The 21,745-nt window shown below is 36.7% G+C and overlaps 1 protein-coding gene across 11 annotated transcripts in view; it reads left to right on the top strand.

Annotated features, from left to right (window-relative positions):
• The window catches only part of CACNB2 (calcium voltage-gated channel auxiliary subunit beta 2), a 269,194-nt gene that overhangs the window by 212,360 nt on the left and 35,089 nt on the right, over positions 1 to 21,745 (top strand). For 8 of the 11 annotated variants that reach the window (XM_069776370.1, XM_069776379.1, XM_069776408.1 and 5 more), the window contains 4 exons: positions 8,906 to 9,028; positions 13,440 to 13,576; positions 15,385 to 15,461; positions 19,398 to 19,531. In XM_069776370.1, the coding sequence (XP_069632471.1) occupies positions 8,906 to 9,028; positions 13,440 to 13,576; positions 15,385 to 15,461; positions 19,398 to 19,531 (471 nt within the window). Of the gene's footprint in view, positions 1 to 8,905; positions 9,029 to 13,439; positions 13,577 to 15,384; positions 15,462 to 19,397; positions 19,532 to 19,676; positions 19,697 to 21,745 lie in introns of all 11 variants that reach the window. The other 3 variants (XM_069776389.1, XM_069776399.1, XM_069776465.1) reach the window with 1 other exon arrangement.

Raw genomic sequence — 21,745 nt, forward strand, 5'->3', positions numbered from 1 at the left:
CTTGCCTTTCTCTGTTGAACTGGGTGAGCCTCACTCTGATGGCAAAGATTAATCCATCAGAGAGCTATAGGATACTATAGAGAGCTCCTTGTGTTCCATACATTCTTGATCTGTCGCAAGGGGAGATCCTTCCTGCATGCAAGTAAGGTGCAGTACTGAGACGGGGGAGAATATACGATTCTGAAGTTAATGGTTGTACTGTAATACTGTACATAGTGACGGCTAAGTTGAAGATACCACCACCGTTCCCCTAAGTTAAAGGTACCTCCATTTTCACTTTTCCTAAGTCTGGGATGTTTAACTTTCAACTTTAATAAATGTTCTTTTAGCACAGCTTTAAATGTATGTGCTATGTGTTATAATTTCTGTAATCTGTATCTAGGCTGTCAGGGAGATTTGCAGTAGAGGTTCCATTTGAATTTATATATGAGAAGTATCTCAGTGTAAGATGCACAGAAACAATAAGTGCTCAGCTGAAGAGTAGGATAACATAACCTATGGCATAAAATGTAATCATGTGAAAGGGGCAGGAGCGTTGAGTCAGCTGTAGTGTTTACCATGTGTTGACATAACTTCTCAGTTTTTGTTCGGCATATTAATTAAGAGCTAATATAACATTTGACTTTTCAAACTCTAAAATATCATCCTTGGGACACATATTCATATAACTCCTGGAAATAGAGCAGTCTAGCTACAAAATGTATGTTTCTAATAAAGGAAGAATTTTTCAGCATAGTTTCTTAAAGAACACGTGGTTAACGTATTCTGTAAAAGTCAAACATTTTAACAACATTGACCTTTAGCTCTAGCAGTCATAGAGACTTTCTGACCCAACTGAAAAAAAGAAGTGCAAAATTATTTAAATATTGGAACTAGCAATAAAACTTGCATGTGTAATACTGAATTAAGAAACATTTTCAATGAGACAGCTTTTTTTTCAGGAGCTTTTGATAACAGTATCTACATTTTTAACCAACCATTGCATTTTTTATTTATTTAGTGTTTACTTTAGCTTGCTGTGTCACAGATTTATGCTTTTCCTGGAGAATTTTTGTTTGTTACTGCAGATCTTTTCTCTATGTGAACTTCAATTTAGCCAAAAAGCTAAGATCTACTAAAATGCTGTCTCATAAGCTTAAAATGTCTCATAAGCATAAAATGTCCTCATTTGTGACATTGAAAAAAAGAACTTGAAATCCCAGCGCAGTATTTTTATTGCAAACGACAGTTTTCATCTGCTGGCTTTTGCTGCCAGAATAAGCATGTTTTCAGTAAGCACAAACAGACTTCTTCAGCTATGCCTGTTTCCAGTTGTTCCCATTAACTCCCCAAGTGGGTGGTACCAAAGAGCCACCTTTCTGGCATACTTGCACGCAGACACACACATCCACCGATGAGTTTTGGCATTATGTTCTAATAAAAAAAAGACCCCACTCATATGAGAAAGCTCCGTGTGCGTCACTAAAGCTATTTCAGTCTTTGCTGCCTCCTGAGCTGAATGTAAACCGACATTGGTGACTCTGTCCGAATATGATTTCGTAAAAGGAAGTAGGAAGCATGACTTTCAAGCTCTGTGTGAAGATGAGCTAAAATAGTAACAAAAGCATCTCTAGAGAGTACGAGAGGACAAAAAAAAAAAAATCTCTGAAGCCTACCTATTGGTAAGAAAAAATGGATCTGGCCAGACTTTCTTTTGTACCAGCTGGAGGTGTTAAATTTTATTTCTCTTCTTTAACATTGAGAGCAGGCATTGCTGTAGCAGGGATACCAAGGAACTGGAAGGATTCAGAAGTTTCCTCAGCAAATTCCACTAGTGGCCTCAATCCTAAGGAAAATCACGCTTAAGCTTTAATAGCTGAGTTTCCATGCAGCGTCACTTATGGCCTGCTTAGAGAGTCCAAGAGGAAGGCTGATCACAGCAGTGGCACAGTGGCTTGTGTGATCACGGCAGCGGCTTGTGTAATGGGCACGTCTCCTTGCTGGCCGCTCTTGCAGGAAGGTGCATGTTACTGTCAGGTGCTGGAGAGCAGCGGTTGTGGTGTTTCCTAGGCAAGAACTTGGTGAGCCAACCCTTTGTAAGGTAGCACTGCAAGCACTGGTAATGGCTGGGCATAATTCATGTTGCTTTAGTCTTGCAAATAGATGGTAAGACGTACTTGGATCAAGTAATTTCTCAGTGTCTGAGTCCGTAATGAAGTTTGGCTCCAGAACTACATGTTCTGGCTGGCCACTTCTCTCCCAAACCCCTCAGGAGAGAGATCCATGCTATCAAAAACCTTAATTTAGAAGACTTTGAATCTCATTATACTACTGTTATGCTCAGGCTGCTACTTATTAACTACAATTTTACTGTGTTTTGTTCTCCCACTGTACTTTTGTTTTTCAGCTCCTTCACTTTGTTGGAAGTGCTGAGTACAGCAGCTTGCACAGGGAGGCACTAATTCAAAACTTGAGCCTCAGGCATTAGATGGTTATGAGGGCAGTGCTGTCTGCTGTAGGAAAGTAATACAATGGCTGTCTTAACCTGAAATAATAGTATATCACACACACATACAAACCCTCTAACCTAGTGGTTAAAAAACCCCACCCTCTTTTAGACCACTCCCATTTAAAACTAGAAATTGGTGATTTCCACTTGTGATAACACTTCATTTGCCTTGTACTGGAGTATAACATCCAGTAGTTGTTGTCCATTACAGATTTTTATGTCCCTCACTCATAGATATATGAGTGAACCATAGTTCCTGTATGGTTTTGTACCATGAGGGTGGGCAAATACTGGAGCAGGATGCATGGAGAGGTTGTGGTATCTGTCCTTGGAAGTGCTCAAGACTCACCTGGACACAACCCTGAGCAGCCTGATCTTACCAGACCTGCTTTGGTCAGGGGTTGGCCTAGGTGACACCAGAGGCCCCTTCCAACATCAATTATTCTGTGGTTCTGTCTTGCTACCAGACTTGTTTGATACGTACACCAACACCAGTAAAAGAAGGCCTAATCTTTTCTGGGAAGTGATATTATTGATCACTACTTTTAGTGACAGCAGGTATACTCCAATTTGCTGTTGGGACATCCATGAATTGTCATTGCTTCCTTAGCAATGAGATTGCTGAGCAGATGCTATTGTTAGAGATTGTCCAATTACTTATCTGTAATGAGGATCCAGCAATAATCAGCATTTAGGACGTAAATTTCTTGTGAATTGTTTGTGTACTCAGATGGGTTTGATTTTTGTTTCTTGTGTAACATGTATAAATTAGTGTACAAAATAAAAAATTTAAAACAAGAAAGTTCTTTTATTATTTTTGTTTATTTTTGCATTCTTGAGCTGCTTTTGTGACAGTATATATTTCCTAGCATTGTAAACTTCTTTAAAATAATAATGAAAATCATGTAATTCTGTAAAACATCTAGGTTTTTAAGTGCTTTTGCTTTATATATTTCACTCTCAGTCAACAGCAGGGCAAAATAAAGTGACATATTTTAAGACAGCAGTTATCAGGCCATCACATTGCTATTGATCTTTGTCCTATGTCAGGTATTAACATTGCTTATGGCCCAAACACTATGTACAGGGCTACACTGTGAAAATAGTGCCAAACATAGGTCATCATCTGACATATTTACTCCCTACTAAGACTACTAATGAAAAGTTCAGTAGTAGTATCATCTTTCCTCAGCTGAGAAAAATTGTGTGGTGTTTTAAATTTTCATGAATGCAAACCTGGCAGTGTTTCGAGAGAGACCCATTATATTCATTACCCAAGAGAAAAATAATTCCTTGCTTTCAGCATAAGGTTACAAGGTGTTATATACAGTTATAAGGTGTCTGTGAAAAGTGGATATGATGAAGGATGCGTAGCATTATGTAGAAATAGTGAGGGAGGAGACTTGCTTTGAGACAAATTTTCCGAACTTTAACACAGATGCCAACGTCGACAAGCACTTTGTCAAAATGATAACTGAAGTCATTTTCTGAGTCAGTCCTTGGCTTAGCTCGCATTGCCTTCATAAAAGATACATTCTGATTAGCATTCTGGTTTAATTTAAACTGGTGTAAATGCAGTGTACCTCTACTGTGGGAATGATGTAATAGAGTGAGAAATGAGATGGATCAGGGACCCTGGACACTCATCACCTACTGCTGAAGAAAGTAAAGGCAGCCTTAAGCCTTGCTTGTATTTCTGTAGCCCCAAGAGTCATTGCTTCACATAGGACAACCTCAGCTGTAAAAGAAAACGGTTTGGAGAATGCTCTATTCTGTTTTTCTACATTCTGGTAGTGGATGGGGAATAGAGGTACCTCGATTATCAAGCAACATTCCCAAAAGTAGTGGCCATGAGGGAGATGACCTGTTCTGTGAGCAAATTCTGTGTCAGAAAATTTGCCTCCTTGGCTGGGATCCGCAGGGGCTGCATCCACTGGGTTTATGGCACAGCATAAAAAATCTGAAATGAGTTATAGGAAAAAAAGGGTCCTGTCATGTTTTAAGTACATTACTAGAAAACAGACTGTGTTATTTTGCTCTGTTATTGGGTAAATATTTCTCAAATACAAATTCAACAAAGCAGGTGCAAACTCGTTTAAACTGACAAATTGACTGAGACAGATACAATGTGCAAATGCTTGTGTATGCATTCAGTACAAGTTAGTCATAAAAAAGAGTGAGGGAATATAAGTAGTAGAGTATAATAATACTGTAAATAGTATTGACTTAGTAATGAGGGTTGGCATGAAGATGTATAAAGTGAATATAATTTGTGAACCAAAAGGAAGAAGTGAGATCCAGATGGAAGAAGAGAAAATGAAGTAAGGTCTCCTTAGTCCCACTTTAATTTATGACTGTTACCAGAAGTGTACAGCCAAAGCCAAAGCTGGTTTAACAGTTGGTGAATAAGGTTTTGTTGATTTATATTCTGAGTTTAAATCAGAAGCTGAAATTGGTTCATGAAGAACCCCCATGCCAGAGCATGTTCCCTGCTGCCCTAGTGGTACAGATGATGGTAATGTTCATGGTCTGGTTATTGTTCTCCTTGTGGGGTTATTTGGTCAGTGGAATGTTGTATTTTTACAGGGGAAAAAAGGAAAACAGGGTGGAAATGTTCATTCTGAAGATAAGTGAACTTTTTCAGGCTACATTGTTCTCTTGAGAGAGATGAAATGTTAAACTGTTTAACGTCTGGGAGCATCTGTCCTTGTAGTCCAGCCTGTGGATTAACTGAGTGCTAAACTGCCATCACATTTTCATGGAGATTTAGAGAATGAACAGAAAGTGCTTAACTATTTGACCCAGTCTAATTTTAGAACTGTAGAATATATAACCAAATGCTAGATATATTTTAAAATATACATATGCATATGTCAAAAAAAGGGGTTTTTTTTACATAAGGCCCTAATTACATAACAGCTGGATTTTTTTTTTTTAGTTCAAGACAATGTAGTTCAAGAAAACAAGTAGTTAATTTGACAATTCTCTGAAACTTTCAGAATTCTTTATTTATGTAAAAAGGCTAGCATTTAACTTTTATAAATTAATTACTTTTAAATATTCAATTAGATGAATTATTGTAGTCTAATCCCATAGTAATTCAGTGTCCCTTTCTACTAGTATGACAAGTATCTAAAATGGGACACAGCGTTTCTGTAAATATCTGTAGCTCAATATTCTACTTTGTTTTTCTACTCAGAGTTTTACATTAATTTTTTGATGACAGAAAACGACAGGATTTTTTACCTGCTACTTATCTTTCATGTTAAGATAGTTCTGGAGTAGTTACCATTTTTCTCTTTTTCTTGGGTAGTCAGGTGTTGCCCTCTATTAGGAAATTTTAGATCACTTCTGAGAAGTATGTCAAGGACATTAACTTGCTGAAGATGTCTGTTTGTTGCAATGCAGCAGAGATTTTAAAGTCTTTAGCCTAAAATCTTTCATCCACTGATACTATTAGGAGTAAGTCACAATACTCTACTGAGCATTTTTTATATTCACTAGAAGATACAGCAAATGTGAGAATGGATAAGCAAGCATATTATCCCCCCATTAGTGTTTGGTAAAGATTGTTCCTTAATATTTCTATTCTTGTTCTGAGACACATTTCTACAATGACAGCTTACTATAGTTCACAAAAAAGATCGTTCTTAATAACAATGGATGAGTTTTTCCATGCTGTACTATTCAATGATGAAGTATTGTTTGGGAGATTTGACAATTTAATGCTTTTTCATATCTGTATTTTCAGTATTGAAATGAGTAATAGCATAGAAAGCATCAACTCTGTTAGTCTGTAATTTTTAAATTCAGGAAAGTTGTGGGGGTTTGTATGAATATTAAAATCCAGTAATTTATGTTATCTTTTATTTTAAGGAAGACACATGATATCACTGAGTTCAGTGCCGGTGTGACTACTTTTTTTCTTTGTGGTATGCCTAGTTCTGTAGTAGTTAGCTATCTTTTATGTAGGGTAACTAAGTGCTAGCAACAACTGAGAGAATTGTAGAGAAGTTGAATGAGATACAAATTTGAGTTGCTAGGAAGTGGACATACCCGTGTTGCATCAACACTGCAAGGTTTTTAAATTGATGTGACGGAATCACCAAACTTTATTTTTTGGATGATCATTCTCATAAATGCCCATTTTCAGAAATGTAATCATGAATGCATAATCATATCTTGATGCTCTTCTAACAGTTCATCTGTGTAATGACAAGGTGAACTTACTAAGGGCTTATTAAGGGACATAGCATTTACATACTCTAATTTGTTAATATTTTTTTTTTTTCTAGAACAGGTGACCTGGAAAGAAAAGCAATTGACTATTTGCAATATTTTAATCGTGGCTAAACACCAAGAAAGACATTGAACTCTTGGGATGTGTTATTTCAACCCATAAATATATTCAGCTGTATTTAATTTTTTAGTCTGCCATAGGCTTTCCAGTTTAAATAAGTGCCTGTTTAAATGATACCAGTTTCAGTCTTTAAAGCCCTTCTACCAAACCTTTTTTAAGATTCTTAAGATTTTCCCACTAATTTCTAGAAGAAAGAACAGATGGGATAAAGTCCTTTTCCAATAATTTCCTGATCATCTCTTTGTACAAATACATATTTCGATCCAGAGTACCACATAAACATGAAGCCCATTCTGCAGTCCCCTTCCAAAATTTATTTCCATTGAAACTGCCTATTTCAATTCTGGACACAGAGACTCTCTTGACCCCACTATTATGAAAGAGCTTATTGTTTCTCCTTCTAAATTAAAAAGCCTTCCTAGAATGTGCATTTAGATGTAAATTGTTTGACTGTGGTAGTTCATTCAAACATGGGGCTATTTAAGGAGTTCTGAAATAGGCTTTATTGGAATCCTGTGGCTTTTACAGCACATTAGACCTAAATTAAGCAACAGGAAACCTTCTCTTCCTTTATTTCCAACTGTCCTTTCCAGGCCAGGTGGCATGATACTGTCTTTAGAATTATTTATATACCTCCCTCATTATTTTATCAGGTATTTTCATGTGGCAGATTTCTGTCCTCTAGCACTATGCAAGTTGTCAGATTAATCCTGGAAGGAGCAGGCAGGGACTTTTGTTAATCAGAAAAATATAGCATGATTTTTGGGTTCAGATAATTGGGTTTGCTGTCATGAAGTAGGGGATGCATTTTCATATCCTATTTTTTGAGAATAAATGGAAGCAATTCCTTATGGAGGAAATGAGATACTTTTTTGCTTGTCATCTCAGTGAAAGACCATATTTTTAACCAAGCCAAAGTGATGATGGATACCAACTAATAAAGCTAAAATTGTTGTCTGGTAGAAGCTTTAGTATATTTTCAGACGAAAACTTACGTCATGCTTTCCTCCATCACTCGTGAGCACCTCAGAGACTCAGTTCACATCTTTAAAAATATTTTACTAGCCATAATGTACAGGGACTTCAAACTAGATCATAAGAGCACTGTGGAGGATATTGGAGTGGGCTAAAAGTTTAGCCTGGGATAGGACAATGGTGGGTCCCAGGGACACTGTGTGATATCCTCTATCAGGAGAGCAAGCTCAAGGTGTTTTTTGGTGTAGAATAAACCAGAATAAAGGTGGTTCTCCTGTATTCTGGTTGCACCTCTGAGAAGAGTTGTACCTCTATAGCTATAGGCTGAGCTGAGCTCGATGGCAGCTGTTACTACCTGCTTGACCATACCTGTGCAGAAAGCTGTTCAGCACCGGTGGGGCTTGGAAGGAGAAGCTGTGCGGGATGCTGGAGGGCAGCTGTGGGGCCAGGGGGGCCACTGACTCTTCCTGCAACTGCTTCTTGAAAACAAAACTTGTGAAGATCCTGTAACTCACTGATATCAACTGCCGGTATAGGTTGTAGTATGAATTATGAGAACGAGCAAATCTCTCTGTGGCTGGTATGTGGTAACGACCTGATGATCTGAGGGCACATTACTGCATTCTCAGAGTGGCTCTGCAGTGAGATGTCTTGCTTAGGAATCACCTGCAGCTGCTGACACCGCTCCTCCTAATTTGTGATTTCCCTGAAGACTACTTGGGGGCTGTCACGTGCTCCTCCGTAGCTCTGGGTAAGCACAGCAGCAGAACTGCAAGCGGAGCACTGTATATGGATTGCCAAATGGTTTATGACTTCTAATTATTGATTTGACTTGTTCCAAATTAATTTGGAGCACTACCAGCTAGAAAAAAACTTGTATTCTATCGAATGTGTTGATATTAAATAACTGAGGTAAGTAAACGTGATGCTTCATGATGTTTTACATGGACACTTCGTGAGTTCTCTGTAATTTTTATGATTTTAAAAAGACAACTTACAGAAAACTTCCTCTGTGTATATGTTCGTACATATGTACGTGTTTGCAAGGGAAATCTTCATGCTGTTTGTCTTTTGTTTTGCAGACAAAACCTGTTGCATTTGCAGTTCGGACAAATGTTGGGTACAGTGCAGCTCACGATGATGATGTTCCAGTCCCAGGCATGGCCATCTCATTTGAGGCTAAAGATTTTCTTCATGTTAAAGAAGTAAGTCAAACTAGAGAAGTAAGTGAATCTCTCTTTAAGGCTCTATTTGAGTAATAGTGCTACTGTTCCTTAATGTTAAGAAAAAACTTCATATTCTCAAAGCACTACACAAATATTATATAAATAAGGTAACTGTGTATAAGGAACTGAATGTTCCTTGAAATACTGTTCTTATAAAAGCAATGGCACAAATGCCTTACAATCAAATTAATGAAGTTTGGAAAGCAAGTCTTTTCTTCTCTAGTAAAAATCACTTATTTAGAGCTTTAAAAATCTACATCTGCATATTCAATGATACAATATTTGTGGGGTTTACCATTCTAGTACTCTGAGGGGTCATTGTGATTCAGCAGCCAAGGGTTGATTCTCTTCTATTTGTGTGACTGGATCGCAGTTAACCCCCAAATCCTCAGGTCTCCTTTTTTTCACTGAAGTTACTTCCCTGGCACAGACAGTATTTTGTTAACAATTACATACTGAAAAACTGATGTGATGTTTCAGGATGGACATAGCAACTGTCAGAAAAGGCGCCTTGCATTTGCTGCATTGGTTTTCTTTTCCTGTAGTTTAACTTTGAAATTTTTCAATTTTTACAGTTTCAAACACCTAAAGTCATTTTCTTTCTCTGCTCCTTGCAAGACAATCCAAAGCAAATAAGTTGGTAACTTTCCCATACAGGATCTCCTTAGCAGCCCGCTGTGCCCTTCTGAATGATTCCCTCACTTTATGAGATTTCCCAGCTTCTGGTCATACTCCATTGTGTTTTGTCACAAAATGGTCCATCTGGAAATAGAGGTTTATAGCAGAAGAACTAGAAAGTTAGCTTAAGGATGAGAGCAACTCAGCCATGCATGTGAAATTATGTCTTTGCCCCATTTTAGATTATCAAAAAATCCCTCAGTAGTTATGATTGATGATGCACAAAGATTCTGCTACTGCAGGTGCTTTGTGGAAGTAAGGAACATTCCTAATACACAGGTAGAAATACAGGTGAACAGAGACTAAGGAAACAAAAAATGGGCTTCTAGTGCCTCCATACTGATGACTAGTGATCATCATTTTCCATATATATTAAAAACACAAAAAAGGGATAATTTGGATTCAAACTGTATATAGGGAAGAAAATATGTCTTCTTTCTGATGATAGTGCAAAAGAATTGCTCTGTTCTGTCTTGTGACGAAAGTAGAGATGAGCAGGCACAGAGCCTTGGCAAAAGAAAACCATCGGCATTCTCTGGTGAGTCTGGAATATATGGCTCAATTTGGTTAGATTAAATGATTTTGTGTAGTCATCTGTTCCATCTGCATTTCGAACCAGCTGGTAATCTCAGATTTCACATCAGGTCTTTCCCCTGTTTCCATATGAGCCAGAAACACAGTGTTAGCAGATTTTCTGTTATAATTTATGCTTTTTTCCTCACGGCACAACTTAGACTGAAATGTAAATATGCATGGGAGAGAATGAGGAAGAAAAAGTTTCCTGAACTCTTCTGGATCTCCAGAAATGCCTTGGAAGGAAGCTTAGCTCAGCTGAGTTGTTGTATTGTCTGTGGCTACATGTAGCACTGAGGAATGGAAAAATACGTTAAAATGTTCTTGCAGCTTTGGATGTAATAGAACGGGCACTCTGCGCTAATTGCCTTTAAAAAATACCTGGTCTTCTCTCAAAGCAGTTAAGGGAAGTTGACTGTCTAGCGGTGCTAGGCCAGAGCTGGTTTGTGGAAGGGACCCTGCACCTGGGCCAGGTGCACTGCTGGGAGGGAGCGGTGGGACAGGACCCGTGAGGAGTCAGACCTGGGCTCTCATGAGTTTAGCAGCAGCTCTTGGGTCCGGGCAGGTCGAACCTCTTCAGAATGGTGCCCCGAGCAGTGCCCTGCCCTGCGCAGGTGCGTCCTCCCCGTCCTTCCTCCATGGCCGTGCCCTGCTCGCTCTCCAGGGCTCTGTATCCCACCAGATACTGCTCCATCAGTAGTTTTGCTGCTCCCTATAGTTAATGCTGGGAGAACTGAGATGTCCAAACTTTAATTATTTATGTGGATAAAAAGTAAAAAAAAACATGCTTGGCTATAAAATGCAGTGTTGCTTTCATATTTTTTAGCTAACTGGTTGCTAGAAATAAAGAAATCTAAGTTAATCTCCAATAACTTTTGCCTGCATAGTAATGCCATATTCCATCAATACTGTGCTCTTCTTGTCTGCGAGGAGTGTTCTCCAATTTGTGCTGCTGAGAGGGCTCAAACAAGAAAAACCTCAGTTCAAAATGTACATGGGCAATGGTGAAAAGTACTGCAATGATTATGAGGGAAATTTATGTTCATTAGGTTACATTCAGTAAAACTGAGTACATATAAAGATGAAGGATTCCTTCCTGCGTGAAGAAACATGCACTGCATCATAGTCACTCGTGAATCTTTTGAGGCTTTAATGCATGGCCATAATTCTGCTTAGCATTTAATTCATATTTGTGTTTCCCTTGGCGCTCCAAGCACAGGTGAATTACAGAGAATCACTCACCCCAGCCAGCACCTTGAGAGCTGGACACCTTGCTACCAAGATTTCCACTACAGCTTTTTAAAATTAGAAAGTATTATATGTGGTATTATTTACTTATAAAAGTATTGTATCCTCCTTTTCATATACTGACACAGCAGTCAGCTTTGAGACTTTGCAGGAGTGAATTCCACATGCTTTTATTTTTGTATGAAGAAAAAATTCCGATGGATTTAGCATTTCTATCAATTATAATAAAATTAATGTTGCATAGTAGTCTGTTCCACTGTAGGACAGCATAAAAAAGTAGTGGCTATTCAGATTTTAAGTTAATGGTGGTTTTTAATTATCTATCTCTTCCGTTTACCAAGTTAATGATACTACTTCTGCAGACATCATGTATACTGTAGAGCAGATCCATATAATGGCAACCTCCACTGGCTCAATTGCTATAGTCTTCCTCTACCTATATTATCCTAATACATAATGCACATACATATCTTTAGTTAGCATTTTGCAATGAAAGGTTCTGATTTTAATAATATGTTTCAGTTTAATACAGCTTTGAGAAAGTGCTATTCCAGCTTAGCTCCCTTTTAAATGTTGGTATTCTTACTCATAAAGGCATCCCACTGGATGAATGTTATAGATCCCCTTATGTTTTATGAGCTTAAAAGTGCATTCATTTTAATCTTTATTTTTTGTTAGCTAAATATCTTAAAGTTGGTTTCAAGCATCACAACATTTCTGTAGTAGCCAAAATGAAAGATAATATTGCAATTTAGGTTGTGTAACATTGAGCCACCAATGTTGTATTCTCGGTGAAATTAATTCCTTTTTATGGGAGCCCACACATTTTACATGTTTTACTCCTAACTGTACACTTATTAAAATTACTTATTAAATAATTAAAAATGCACTATAAGATATACATTCATAGCTTCAGATTCAAGAAGGCAACTTCTCTTCCCATTCAGATGTTCTCTTACAGTTTCATAAATAATCCACATTATCCAAAATTCATATTTGACGGTAGTTATTCCTATGGAACTCCTAGAGTATTGCATGTGGGGCCATACATAACAGTGACCTATTCTCATGCAAAAATGGTGAATAAATAATACAGGAAAAAGCAAATAGTTCTGCTCTACAGACCTCTGCAAAACAAACAAAACCCCCTGTGTGTGTATGAATCAATATTATTAAATTAGAGTAGTCATCTCATATAGCTGAAATTCAGTTAATTGGACTATATCTTGTGCATTTGTATAATTTTAAGGTTTTTTAGTTATCCAAAGATATACATTCCTTGTGGATCTATCACAGTATGTTTAAGATGCGGATCACATGAGCTGTATGCAGTAGAGCATATATAAGCAGTGGAATGTAGTCATATTTCAGAAGATTTTAGTGGGTTCAGAGAAGTGGGGGAGTTTGAGTAGTATTTTTATTTTAAATAGAGAACTGAATATAATGGAATAAGAAAAATAGATTATTACAGAGCTGTAAAAATTGTTGCAGTGTGTAGGAGCAGATCAGAAGAAATGTCTGGTGTCCACCAAGGAGAAACATCAAGGGAGAACAAAAGCAGTTATCATGTATGAGGGGAAAAGACTGTAAAGCAGAAAAAAGATAAAGATGGGGAGATAGGTGGAAATAGCAGCCAGGGAGAATCATGGAGTCTATGGAGGAAGGTTTCTGCCTAAGTACTGTACGTTTTAATAATTTGCAAGGTATAATTATTTTAATGTATTTCTGAATATTAACACAATTCTTCATTGCTATAATAACATAGCACAGTGATTAAGAAGAATTACATAAAATCGCTTAGCTGCAAATTAAAAATAATAACAAAATGGTCCCAAATACAGTAATTTCTTAGTACATGACTTCTTTTTTTTTTTTTTTTTTTAATCTGTAGAAATTTAATAATGACTGGTGGATAGGACGGTTGGTAAAAGAAGGCTGTGAAATAGGATTCATACCAAGCCCAGTCAAACTAGAAAACATGAGGCTGCAGCATGAACAAAAGGCAAAACAAGGAAAATTCTACTCCAGGTAATAACAACAAATCATTAAAAATAGTAGCATTGACAGTGACACAACTTGGAAGTTAATGCTGTTTATCCTATAGTTCTGTTTAATTATTGTAATTGGCAGCTACAAACATTTTGAATCAATGAACAAATTAATATTTATTTATATAGTTAATGTCATTGCCATTTGAGAGAGAAAGTAGATATTTAGGTTGGTGGTCTGTGGTGGCCTACAATGGCTATTATTCCATTTTATTTTCATAAAATATTTGCAAATATGTGTTGCAGTTAGTACATTTACTATGTGCAAGCACAATTTTTGACTTAAAAATCGTTCTCCCTAAATTCTTTAGCATGTGTTACTTGTTTTCATGATCTTGCAATTTCTAAACACTTTTAAAGCTGATTTTAGAAATTACAGAAAATGTCAAGGTGATTTTATTTGTAAGCTGAAGCCAGTGCCTGTTAGTTAGCTCTTAGGGAAAAAAAGTGTTTTCGTCTTGTCAAATTCATTGCCTACAAATACAGTTTTTAAGAATATTACATTGTGTGATGGAAGTTTCATGTCAAGTCATTTTTTGTCTCTGACTGCAGCCATCAGTACATAAAAATAAAGATTCAGTATCTAAATGTATTGAACAGTACTCCAAGATGGTAATAAGGTCATCTTTACTGTAGAATTCTTAATAAAGTAGTTTTCCAGTAAACATTAACGCATGTGGAAGCAAATGCTGCTTGCTTCCCTTTGGGTGTATTGGAAACAAATATTTCCAGTATGTCTGAGTGGGATGGACCTGGCATTGAGAAGACAGCTGGGAAACGTTTGGAAGGCAGAAAGGCTCTCCTACTTTGATAGGAAGGGCAGCAGTGTTTGAAGAGTATGTCTGCACAGGAGGAGACCAGGGTGCTGAAGTGCTCACATGCATTCGCCAGCTGTGAAGTGCCTTCCCTATGAGCGTGCTGTCCTCAGCAGGAGGATGTCAGGTTCCTTATTCCTCTTGTGACGCTTCTGATATAGCCAAATCTGACCCAGTGATTCGATCCCTTTCCAAACTGTAAAGGCTTCCATTCTCCAGAACTTCTCACTGGAGGTAACACTGTCCTATGCCACAAATGCATTTACTTAGTGCTTATTAATATTTTAAGAAGGAGAAAGTGGAAACTAGTACTATCACATGAATTATTTGAAGAGTGAGATAGTCTTTCTTACATTCTTTTCAGTGCTTTTCTCGTTACGGTAACTGAAATAAAATGACTAAAAATATTGTTTCATTTTCACAACTTGGATAGGTTTTCACAAAGCAGAACTTGACAAATCCCTAGACTGCTTTATCTTCATTTGAGAGACTTTTTTTTCTTCCTAGGTGCTATTTGGTATTGAGACAGCAAAAGAATTTGTACTTTAATTAAATTGAAAAGATGTTAGGCAAACACTCTATCATTTTCATTAGGGAGCTCTTAATAACTCTTCTGTTAAAGGAAACAGATATGCTCACTGGCTTAAGAATTAGTCTTAGTAATAACTAGTAATATTAATAAATATGTATCAGTAGCCATATTAATAATTGGATCACATTAATATCATGAGGTGGTGAGACCATATGCAGCAGAATGAAGTTGCACAGCAGAACAAGGAGCATGATTGATGTTTGCAGTTCCTCAGTCCTCAAAATGTACACACATTCTGTGTAAGATGTATATTTTATACTTCTGCCAGAAATACCGTTTGTCTCTCGGCTAGCAGCTCATTTAGAAGGCAGGTAATAAATAAACTAGAACAAATACTGAGAAAGCTATGAAACTTCAAACTAATGTGTTGCTTTACTCCAGTAAATCAGGAGGAAACTCTTCATCCAGTTTGGGTGACATCGTTCCTAGTTCCAGAAAATCGACGCCTCCATCATCTGGTGAGTAGTTCAAGAACCCTTCGGTTTACAGACTCATGCACCTATCTGTTAAAATTTATGTACAGTTAGTCCTATTTTTCTTATTCCCTGTACTTCACAGGTATAAGGCTGGGTGGTTGTGTTGCCCTATAAGGCTGCTTTGGGTAGGTTTGAAGTAATGGAGTCAATGCCATCAAGTTCAGGAAATGATAGGGCTCTTAACAATGCACAAAATTCCCTCTTTGCTTTTACCATGGTGTCTTATAGCAAAGACATAATAAAATTATGAGACTGCGTTGCAGTAGGATAGTTAGAGGTTTGGTCTGGTGCAAGCACTCCTGCTGAACAACAGATACCTTCTGGTACAGGAGAAAAAGCAGCAATAAGAACAAAAACTCCCAAGAGGTTTCTGCAGTAGCATCAAAACCAGCATTATTTTCTAATAACAGGAACTTTTAGTTTCACAATTCTGATAAGGATGTGCTTCACATAATTCTAGCATATTGGATATTTTTTGCCTTTTGTGACAAATTTTTCACAAATATTGTTCTGTATTTAGAGCATCAACAGACAGATTTAACTTTAGTTAGGTTGGATTCAAGAGGTATGAAGCAAATACATGGTGAGTTGGTGGAGGAAACTGGCATTAGCTCCTTGAAAAAAGCATAGCAGAAGATTAACAAAAAAAAAAAAAAAAAAAGAAAAAGAATTCTACTAAATTCAGCTGCTGCATTGCTGGATGTTTTATCTTCTCCTGAGAGAGAAAATGTACATTTTGAATACCCGAATTCAGAAAACATTAATGAATGTTGCTAGTGACTTGTCTATGGAGGCAAAGACATGTAGTTTCCAATCATATTAGTTTATATGGAGCCTGGTCTACAGAGCAGTCATCTTAAAATGATCCTAAAGATTTTAAAGTATTTACATGGACATTAAGAGAGACAGAGGAATTCAATCAAGTTATGGTAGTAGCTTCATTTGATTAAATTAATTGAAAAATATATCTTTCTTGTGAAACCATGAATTTGTTTGTAACAACCAACTTTATTACAATTGCAGTTTGTTTATCAAAATTTCGCTTAAGTTCCCTACCTCTCTTTTCTTTTGGGGGAAGCATATTTTTAGGTTACTAATACGTGTCCATCACAAGTCTGTAGAACACACCTTAATCTTTTATTTCATGATGGCTTTAAACTGTCATATTTACTGGTAAGGCCCACTTTTTCAACAACTACATTTTTGCAGTAGAAGTGTCCATGGATCTATGTTGTAATTTTATAGTTAGAGCATCTGAAATGCTATAATATTCTTTTGTATCCTAAAAACAATTGGAGATCAGTACATAGGAAATTTCCAGAATGTTGCACAGAATTTAGAGGTAAGGGAACAGGTCGCATGCTTAGGTTACCAACTGACTGATTGCTAGCCATCCTGTAATTTTCATTGCATTGAATCATTTCTTCAGACAGTAGTTTTCAGAAACATGGTTTTCTGGAGAAAGAAGGAAATCTGGTAAAGTTTATTCAGTTACATTGAAGATTTGGAGAATATTTATGAATAGTGCACATTAGCTTATTCTGTGATCTTAAGATTTTGGGGCTGCAGGGGTTTTTTTTGCTTATCTTAAGACATCCCAAGAAGGGGGGAAGAGGCATAGTTTGTGACTAACACAAGAACTCAAGTGACTTTGAAGTACAGTTCAATTATTATTCCCAGGCCTCCTCTTTTTGAAAGTATAATAAATGACAAATACATAAATTATTTAGTGAGTTGAAGAGATCTTTTTTTGACTTTGAGTCAGGGATATTTTTTTTTTTCAATATAAACTAGTGCCACAAAACAAAAAAAAACCAAACAAGATGAAGAATCGGTGAAAAACAAATGAAGAGGAGGCTCATTGCCATTTAAATAATCAATATTATATTGATATAGTAATCAATCCATACAGTGTCCTCACAGACCACCAAACAGGATGAGGATAATGGTGAAAATTACTTTGAAAAAATCCCAATGAACTAAAGATAATTAACAGTAAAAGAACTATCACGGAAGATGTGGCATAGTGTGAAGACTGAGAATGAAAAAAGGAGATATTGATATCTAGCTGATCAAATGATGCATTTCTTTTTTTCAGGAAAAACTTAACAACCCTGGTTTTTCTTCACTGGTGATTTTAGTTGAACATAGAACTGAAGGAGTTTTAATATGCCTTATTATGAGTGATTTATAGAATCTGTGCTGGCCTGTATTCAAGAAAAGATAATGTTCTTTTTATACTTATGAAGAGGATGAAGGAACAGTGTTGCTGGAAGAAAATGTTACATGATTTCTGTGGCTGTTTTTAGGAGCAGGAGTATAGAAACAGGGTGCGGATCTACTTACAGGCTTTCCTGGCAAGGGCAGGCTCAAAGGCACAGTTCTGTAATTCAAGGATTGTCAGGCATCATGGCATTTGATCTGTGGATAATTCAGATGGGAAAATATACTTTATTCAAACAGAAGAGATCACTGTCCCAAGTGTCTCTTAAATCAGTAGCTGCACATAAGCTTGACAGAAATATTTTTGTTGCATAATTTAATAGCACATGCCACTGTATTAGTTGATGTCCCACTCATCAAGCAGCTGAAAGCAGGTCACTAAGGTGGTTGCATAATAGTTTGCAATGATTAATTATGGGTTTGGATAAAGTCAATGTAAACGATACTGCTTACAGATCTATTTAGAGTTAGATTCAGTTCGACATAATGGCACGGCAAGATAAGCATGTGTTACCAGAGTGTGTCAAGAGGTGAGTAAGATCTTTACACACAAAGGTGATGTTGTACAGCATTTGTGTGGATCAATTTTGTGTATGTACTTGCTTTCTGAAGACAAATTTAATACATTGCTTCAGATCAGGATTGAGCATTGTAAACAAGAAAGCTTTTTTTTGTGTGTTTGGTTTTGGTTTGGTTTGTTTCGGATGTAGTTAGCAGGTATCTGTTGGACTCGGCATTCAGGATAACATGGCTTTGCATTTTGAAAATGTATTTATTTCTGAGTCCATGATGATTTTTGCTTAAACAGTTGTTACTTACTTGCTAAAGAGGGTAAATATTTTATATTTATGATATAAGTGTTGTGTGCTGTATATTCTTTTGGCATAGGGGTTGAACAGCAGTGGTTTATTGTATTCACTACCATTTTGACCTGCCTGCATCCTCACTCTTTACAACAGGATCCAGGTCTCTGAGACAAGCTGGGATCAATTTCTTCTCTTCTGCTACCCATTCTTTTTAGTTTTCACTATTAGTGGGTCTGTTTCTATTATTTCTAATAAATGTATCTTATAACTACTCTGCATTTTTAGTTAAAATGGTTGAAAATGCCAATTGTAGTCCACTCTGAGATAAATGTAGATGTTATTGTACCAGTATCAAGCTGATTTTGTCTTCAAAAGTGATTTTTCTTCTGTTTCTTAATTTCCTATAGACAAGCTAGTGACATTTCAGATTTCAGTTGATGATACCCATTTTGAATTAGTGTTCATTGCTATAAAATAATTCAAATGTTGTTGGCCAAGTTCTGTTGTTTACATTGGTGAAAGTCTTATCTATTCCAGTGAACCAGTTTGGACTTACACTGGTGTAACAAGAATGAACTTGGCCATTGCTCTGTTTTGTAAGAGTAATTCTGTGTATGTCTGATGTAGCTGTGTAAAAGGGGATCAGAGGAAAACGTTATAGTAGCTGTTACAGATTGCCTTCTGTGTTCTAATCCTACTGTACTGCACCTTTAAATTTTTCCCTTTGTTTTATTGTGTTTTGTACTCATGGATGATTTTTTTAAATTTTCATTTATTTATTTATTTATTACTCTGGACAGTTTTATTTCTCTTTGCCTGTTATTTCCTTTTTAACCTATCTTTACTTTCCCTGTCATCTGATAATTCTGAATTGTTTGTCTGTATATAGCTATAGACATAGATGCCACTGGCTTAGATGCAGAAGAAAATGATATTCCAGCAAATCATCGCTCCCCCAAACCCAGTGCAAACAGTGTAACATCACCCCACTCCAAAGAGAAAAGAATGCCCTTCTTTAAGAAGGTAACACCGACTTCCAAGCTCCCATCTGTCCACCTGCTCACCTGCACTGCGTCACATTTCTAGTCCTGTTAACTGTCTGCGTCCTTTGACAAGCCAATAACATGCATGCTTTGTTGTTCTTTGTTTCTTTTCCATGCTGCTGTAGCTAAGCAGAAGCAGAAATCGGTAAGTTTATATCAACAGTACCTGTGTTCATCCTGCCACTGGCATCATTAGCATTATTAACAATGCAGCTATTCTAGGATTAAGGAAGAAATGTATCAAGCTGTTAGTGGATTCAGTACAAGAAAACAAACAGTCCCAAGTTCAGCGCATCTGTGAAGCTCTGCTACAGTACTTATCCTTTTTGATGGAATAATAGGACACACTTAGAAGGCCTTCTAAAAGTTTGAGAAATTTATTTCTAACAAATCCATGTAATGCACCTCTCCAGTGCATGCTTATTCTATCTTTCTCAAGTTGGTTTTTTTTCCTTATAACTCAGTCTATTGAAATCATTATTGGAATCTAATCAGATACTCAAATTGTACTTAGAAAACAAATAGTCAAAAACATTGTCTTTTTAATTTAGTCAGTATTTAAACTTCTAATTTACTAGGTGCAAAATCTGCAGGTGAACAAGACTAGTGGAAAACCGCAGACTTGTTTTGACAGTTTACTTTGAGTTTTTCCTGTTATCATGTATAAATTATCAGCCAAATGTTCTTGCCATCCATCAGTCTGACTTTTTTAATGTCTCAGCTATTGGAAATGGTACTGGTGGTTCCCAGGAGAGCCAATGTCTCTCCATAGATAACCCAGATAACTACAGAATTATGCAATCGGCATCCTGTTACAGCAAACTGCAATATGTTTCTAGGATCTTTGCTGGAGTAAGTTAATAAGACATTAGGTAGCAGCCAAACTATGCAGTGAAATACCACATTTCTACTTTGTTTTTAAATCTTTAGTCTTCATAGCTCTTATTCATTTTTTTTTAACCACTCACTTAAATCTACAGGTAACAACAGACTGTTATAGTGCTTATAAACAGTGCCAAGTGACACTGTTGCCTGTCCTGTGGATGCTTTCATGTTTAGTAAATAAACCTTTTTTTTTTCTCTCTCTTTTGTTCTTGAACTCTTTTAAATAATATTGGATCCTTCTCATTTCCAAAGTCACCAGTATTTGCTTCAGTAGGGTCTGTTAAGTACTGTGTCATTCACAGCCCACTATGGAAATCCACAGCAGTTACTTGCTTCTGAGTAATTCCTTACTTAATCATATTTATAACCAAATATAAATGCTAAGGAAGAATAATACATGTTGACATGTATTGGATGCTACCTGCATAAGCATCTCTTGAAGATGCAGCTCTTAGATGAACCACCTTGGACCTGGATGGTGGCTAGTCCCATCTTAGTCTTCATTCTCTGGTGCCTCTTTTCTTCCATATCAGAATCATTACTAGTTATAGTGGGTTTTGTAATACTGACATTTTCAGTGAATACTAGATGGGCATCCCAAACTAATCTACATAGTCAAACCACTGAGCAAAAGCTGTATGGTCAAAACTATGCTAGTTTTTATTCTGAGTTCATATTTGAACTTGAATCTGCAAGTGAAAGCTGTATAGCTCAGTGCCAGTCTCTTAGAAAATACTAGATTCTCTAATGCTAAATTAAAGAACTTTAATGCTTCCATTAGATAACTTTCACTCAATTTTCTGCTGACAGCTTCATTACTTCAAGCTGTAAAGTTTAGAGAAAAAAAAAAAAGGCTTTTTTCGACACAACAGATTTTAAAAATACCCCATATTCCATCAAATAAGGTAATTTCTGTGCTTTCCCTGATTTTCAAACAGCTCCTTAACTTCTAGCATGAATACCTTTGGTTCAGTCAGCCACATTAAGACAAAGATCTGTTGCATCAGGACACTCATGCTATAAGCACTTACACATCTGTAATGAATTTTTCTTAGGATCTGTCTCTAATACGCTTATCAGATTATTAGTGATATTAGCAAGAACAGTGGAGGGCTGCATTTTGATACTGCCACAGCATAATTGCAGGGGTTTACTTTGAAATATGTTGAGTCAGATTCTGCACTGTGTAAAATAAATTAATTTCACATGCTTATGATGCCTTGGGCACTGGTATTCATTCTTATGTTACTAATTATCTGGTGAAGCTACAGGTAACAAAAAATAAGATAAATTATGTTGAAAAACATTC

Source organism: Haliaeetus albicilla, chromosome 2 (genome assembly GCF_947461875.1).
Source record: "Haliaeetus albicilla chromosome 2, bHalAlb1.1, whole genome shotgun sequence".
NCBI classification, from domain to species: Eukaryota; Metazoa; Chordata; class Aves; order Accipitriformes; family Accipitridae; genus Haliaeetus; species Haliaeetus albicilla.